This window comes from Empidonax traillii, unplaced genomic scaffold, assembly GCF_003031625.1.
Source record: "Empidonax traillii isolate 1590-97213 ecotype Southwest subspecies unplaced genomic scaffold, ASM303162v1 scaffold353:size574767, whole genome shotgun sequence".
Classification (NCBI taxonomy): domain Eukaryota; kingdom Metazoa; phylum Chordata; class Aves; order Passeriformes; family Tyrannidae; genus Empidonax; species Empidonax traillii.
Genome location: NW_020955546.1, coordinates 339,729 through 345,728, shown reverse-complemented (window position 1 = coordinate 345,728; position 6,000 = coordinate 339,729). Strand labels below are relative to the sequence as shown.

The window sequence follows — 6,000 nt, the reverse complement described above, 5'->3', positions numbered from 1 at the left end:
ACTTTGGGAAGGCTGTGGACCAAAGGCCTTGGGCCAATTTCCCTAAAAAACTGACCTCTGTCAACCAGCATGGAATTTTCTTGCTTTCAAGTGACTGTGTAACCAACCATGTCTCCATCTCTGTGTCCACCATTAACTCAGAATTTAAAAAAAAAAAAAAAAAAATCTATCTAATTAGTTTTTGGTGTAATAAGCACATTTTTCATTCTGCAAAATAATTCTCTGGCAAAACCGCAGGCACTGCTAAAACACTTACACCTGCATCCTAATGCAAGAGTGGGGTTGAGGTTCCTCTTACTGCTTCTGAAAACAGCAAAAGTAATAAAAGGTCACCACAGCGTCAGAGAACTGCCGTGGGAAAGGACACTGCAAAAAATTTAATGCCAATATGCTGTGATACAAGACCTTTTAATATATGGGAGACGTCGAGGGAATCACAGATTGGATTTTAATACTATTCTTTTTTTAGGAGTGGGTATTACAAGTGTGCAGTGCAAAGGAGTTGCGCTTTTGAAATACGACCCCCTGAAGTTGCTTTTTCAAACAGGCCAAATAAATATTAACTCCTTAAATTAAAGGAACGACAAGCTTATTACTTCTGATGGTTAGTGTGTCTGACAGCGCTATAACTTTGGGATGAGGGGTTGCTAAATGAGGGTCAGGCAGACCCACAGTGTGTGAGCTGCAAGCAGAGGCTGCCTGTGCGACACTGGGGAAACTCCGAGTGTAAATGAGTTCAGGCAGAAGCTGAGGAGCAGCTGTGGAGGTGCTCATGATGCTCCAAACAAACAAAACTCTCCTTAAAAGCACTCTGAAAGGCCGATGGGCCCTGTTCCCTGCCTGTAGGTCAGTGATAGCTGCAGGTTCTCAGCATCTCTTAACATCAAGACCCTGTTTCTTTGTCAAATGATCTGTGCTCTGGGGGAGCTTTGCCTGCAGCCTGAGCTGGACTAAACCTGTTGGACTCAGAGAATATAAGAAGGAGGAAATCCTGCCAGGGGGTTTCTCTCTCTGGATGAAACCCCTGATACCAAGCAGCCACTGTCTGAAGAGACTTCACTGGAACATCACAAATGTGGACTGGAAAATGAGGCACCTACTTTTCCTTCTTCATGAAAGAAAAAGCCGTTTCTGATACGATCCAGGTGACAATTAATGACACAGATTCTCTCACATGAGAAGGGCTTCTAAGCCTTGTATTGGTTTTTTGAGCCCCTTCCGGGATTCTTCTTTCGCAGGATGTGTTTTGTAAGTGGTGTGAGCGAGGATTTAAGACACGAAATGGTTTTGAAACAAAAGCTCATTGTCCCCTGTGGATAGAACAAAAATCCCCCAAACCAACCGAACAAAAGCTGTATTCCAAACAGTCCTTGCTGGAAAAAAAGAAATAAAAGTTGTCATCCAAATTAAACAGACTATACAAAATTAAACTCAGTAGAGAGGGGATATTTGTGCCGGGTACTCTCAGATACGATTGCAGAGATATGACGTGACTTGCAGTATTGTGCAAAATGTGAGTCCTCATTATGATGGGCACTACCATATATAACCAATCTCATCATCCTTGTCATCATCTTCATCTTCATCATCTTCATTAGCTGCTCTTACATGAATCTTCAGTCTCCCTTCTTTGTCCTTTTTTGTCGCTTCGGGCTCCTCTTCCAAATCATCCAACAATACAACAGATCCACCGCTGCCGAAATCCCCTGAGGTTTCTTGCTCTTCTTCTGAAACAAGTGAGCAGGAAAGGTCATTCCCTCCCAGGATACCAAATCCCTCGTTCTCCACTTCCCTTGTCATGCAAGCCAGTGTCATCTGCAATGTTATTTCTTAAATTCATTGGTTCAGCTCTTCACGCAACACCCTTTAAATGTCAATTTTCATTCTGAACTGGGATAAATATGTATCAATTTACTCTGAAAAATTTACTTGCATAAATAACCTCTCTGCATCCTCCTCAAGACATGACTGGAGAGTTCCAGCTCACATGCATGCAGGCCAGAAAATCATTACTGCTTTGTAAATATTTCAGTTCCATCATGGCTGTGTAAACCAGGCTAAAAATATGCCACAAACTGATTTTATTTGAGTGCATAAACCTCACTCTGCCAATGAAGCTACTGAATCTAACACCTGTGATGTGATTCTGGGCATCTTGGACATTCTAGGTCCTCTGTTCCTTCTCAGAAGAGAAAGCTGCACTCACAACCACCACTGAAGCCCTCTGAGGGAATGCAGGTGAAATGTCGCTTGTTTAGGTACTAATTGAGTATTTCACTTATCTATATGATATTGTTCTGCCAGAAATTTTTTGGGGCGTGTTTGCTAATGTGCACAACTTTACACATTTAAGGCCTCCCCTTGCCTGGAAAGAATCACAATAAATGTGAATTCCAGAGCCCACGGAACAATACATTTAATAACCACTCAGAGCGACCCCAGACCCTGAGTTATAATATCAATAATTACATTTTCCAGGCTGGTAACAAAAATATCTTAACAGTGCTTATTGCCTGCTAACTTCTGCTGTGCCCCTGCAGTCCAGAGGACCGGTAAGGGTCCCACTGGTAGCCTGAATGGGAACACACAGGAGCAGTTTTAACCCTGGCACTCGTGTTTCACTTTTCTTATCACACCCAGCTGGTACAGCAATGGCAGGGCTTACAACAGTGCTAATTTCTGCGTTGTCCGAGGCAAGCACATCATTACTCACCACAGCTGACTGTCCCTTGCTTTCTGGAGCCAGCTATCTCATTGCCATACTTATCAACACACCAGCACTGCCCTGTGCTGCCGTGGCACTGAGTGGCTTTGTAATAACCTTCTTCATTGCACCGGGGGATGAAAGCACCTGAATAAAATATAAGGTGTGCTCAGTAATTCGAGTCTCTGCAGGAACAAACAGCCGCGGAGGGTATCATGGACTTATCACTTATTTACAGGAAGATCTTTGCAATTTTGACAAGAAAATACAGGTGATTATCTGCTGCCTAAAAGTGGGGGGGAAGAAATTATATATGGTTAACTCTTTTCAGACAGCCTGATCACCCTGGCACAGGGTCTGGATGTTTGTGCACCTACAGCACACGGAGGGGGGTGGCAACACAGTGCTAGAGACGGGTTCAGTCTGTCCCTGAATGATTAATATTCCCACAGAGCCTTTTCAGATTCAACTCCTGCTTTTTAACTTTTCTTCCCAACTGGATTATTACCCCAACTTCATTAATTCTGCATTTCCCTTCCATTTGCACTCCTTCAGTGTTTATCATATAAGTCCTTCCACAACACTGTAATTATCCCTGGAAGGTATCTGCCATCTGCTTGCTATTCATACTAATCTCAGGCACATCCTCTGACTTACTGAGAGTTCCCATGTATAAAAGGAGAAATAATGCACAAGCTTTACAGAGAGGGACAACAGGATTTGAGTCAGTGAGTCTTTGGATTTGAAGCCCGAGATTTGTTTCGCAATAAAACCAGTATAGTTCAGCCTTGTATGGTTCATTCTGGCTTCTGCAGACAGGAAAACTCTCAGGAGAAACCTGTGTTATTGTTCCCACCATTTTTGGCAGATACAGCAAATGTACTTCAGTATGAAAAGCCCTCTTGTCCTTCAAGATGAATTAGCTTTATTCCCACGGGAGGTCACTACATTCATTTTCCCCTTCTTTGTCAATTGCTTCAATTTGAAACATGGCATAAACACACCCTTGTCCCCAAATTTCTTGTTGCAAGTGATTTTTGAGAAAGGATTTTTCTCCTTTGTCAGAGACACCAGTGATTTAGTGGCGATGCAGTAAGTTTTTTAACTAGTTCCATGTGTATAGCATCTATTCAGTCAGTTCAGGTGTTAAAGGAGCCACTTCCACCACATTTCTCAGAGAAAAAAATGAATGAGAAGATGCTGCCCAAATGTCACGAGATTCCCTATACAAAAGACACAAAAGTGGAAGTCAGTCAGCCTCGTACACGCAGAGTGTGTATATGAAGTGAATCTCTGAATTTCCAGGCTCGTTGCTCTGCAGTGTTTGAGTGCTGCTAATGGGGGTCTGGAAGGTGAGAACAGAAACCTTTGAACACCTGCAGAAATCTCTGTATATCAGCTCAGTTTTGGAGAGCACTTCTCATCCATTAGTGGGAGCTTCTTATATAACTTCAGAGCATGATCTTACAGAAGGTTTGCTTATAGGTACCACAGTTAAGTTCATGTACCAATGTAACCATACCAAAGACTATCAAAGACTCATTTTCACTATTTATAAGAGAATAGTTCTAATCATTAGATCTTATGTATTTCCCTTTGCAGTTTTTTTTTAAGATAATGCTCTGTGCTCAAACCTTTATTTCAATATTGATTAGGAAAGGTATTTTATCATCTCTGTGCTCGTGTCTTCTCTCTCATAAGCATTCCAGGTGTTTATCAGACTATTCACAACCTCGGGAGAAGTGCTGAGGTGCTGACTGGGAGCTGGTGTGACCCAGCATAGCTGTGCCCATGTCACCAGAGCTCCCCTGTTCTATCTGATGAACATCTGGCTGCAGGGAAGGATCACAGGGAAAGCCTCAGTGGCATTATGGGGTGAGCAGAGAACAGCTTCTGCATTTCAAACTGGCTCACGCTTTCTCTTTTCCTTGGGCGACGCAACCTTTCCCTTCTCCCAAACAGCCCTTTCTGCAGAAGTTTCAGCGTTTCTTGTAAGGTATGAAAATGTTCCACACTGCCTATAAAAGCCACGGATTCAAAAATAAATTACGGCCCAGGCTCTCTGCCAGCATAACTGTGTATATGGAATAGATTCACACTTTGGGTCACAGTGAAGAGTAGAAGGTACTTCTCCTCTTGCGTGGGAAATTGGTGCCAATTCGTATGTAACACCAGAGCTTTAAATATTTAGCTGTGCATACTGATGTCACAGTGTTTGCCAACCATCCCAGGGGAGATACAGCCTGTCCTCTCCAACCTGCCAGGTGCAGGTGACAGTCTGGAGAGGACAGGGAGTCACTGGGAGCAAGTGCTGCACAACGTGATGATTCGTCCTGTAAACTGGGCACGAGTCACCCCACGGTCACCAGAAATAAGCTCTGCTATCCTGGAGCACGGCACCCAGACAGCCCATTTTCTGAGAATATTTCACCCCATAATTTGGTTTGGCATCAGGCAACATCTGCAGTTATTGTCCTATCAAATATTTAATTATATTCCACACAAACTTGAACAGCACTGTTTCATCTGTATCCTCCTTATGGACCCAGAAATATATAACTTTTTTTTTTTGTTTGTTTGCATCATTTCCTTATCTATATGATGCTCCCCTTCCTCAGAGAACATGGAGAGAATAATTATATGCTAAAGATAGTGAAGCACACAGGTAAAAGCCTGACAGAAATAAGTGCTACCCAGCACACAGCTCCTTGCATTAGCTACTATATTTGCTGAATCCACAGGGCTGATACAGGAGAAAATAGTGACAGGAGCAGAAATTTATTACTTTAGGGATGTGGGAGAAGCACTATCAGGCTGCACAGTCGTGTGCTCTAAAAGTACAGTCTCTGCAGTTAATTGTACTCCAGATAAATCTGGTAGGGAAAGATGAATAGTGCTGTTTACTTTTTAATTCAGTCTCCTGGGATGCTAGACTCTATTTGAAAGCCTCCAAATTCAACACATCTAATGGCAATGGCTTTGAAGTTCTTTGTTGCAACTGTCCTGTGTTTTGAAAAATACGGAGAGAACACAATATCAAAAGTCATCACTTTTATCAATGGATACAAGTTAACAGAAACCTTCTCCAAGCTACTGCCCAGACTGTGAGTGCTGTGCTCTCTGTGTCAGGGTCAGAGGAGGAAAGAGAATAATCAAAGATTAGTTTCTCTGAAAAAAATAATCTCTCTTTTCCACCTTTACTGTTGCTACAAGTCACGTGTATGCTTTGCTTTCCATTTGCATGATTTTCCAGTCAGCGAAGAGACAATGTTTTCTGCTGTATAAATAGCTCTGAT

The 6,000-nt window shown here is 42.5% G+C and overlaps 1 protein-coding gene across 2 annotated transcripts in view; it reads right to left on the bottom strand.

The window, feature by feature from the left end:
* Nucleotides 1-541: 541 nt before the first annotated feature.
* The window catches only part of SPOCK1 (SPARC (osteonectin), cwcv and kazal like domains proteoglycan 1), a 246,071-nt gene continuing 240,612 nt past the window's right edge, over nt 542-6,000 (bottom strand). For both annotated transcript variants that reach the window (XM_027892461.1, XM_027892462.1), the window contains 2 exons: nt 2,714-2,851; nt 542-1,727 (listed from right to left, as the gene is read on the bottom strand). In XM_027892461.1, coding sequence (XP_027748262.1) covers nt 1,537-1,727; nt 2,714-2,851 — 329 coding nt within the window. In that variant the 3' untranslated portion in view covers nt 542-1,536. The remainder of the gene's footprint in view (nt 1,728-2,713; nt 2,852-6,000) is intronic.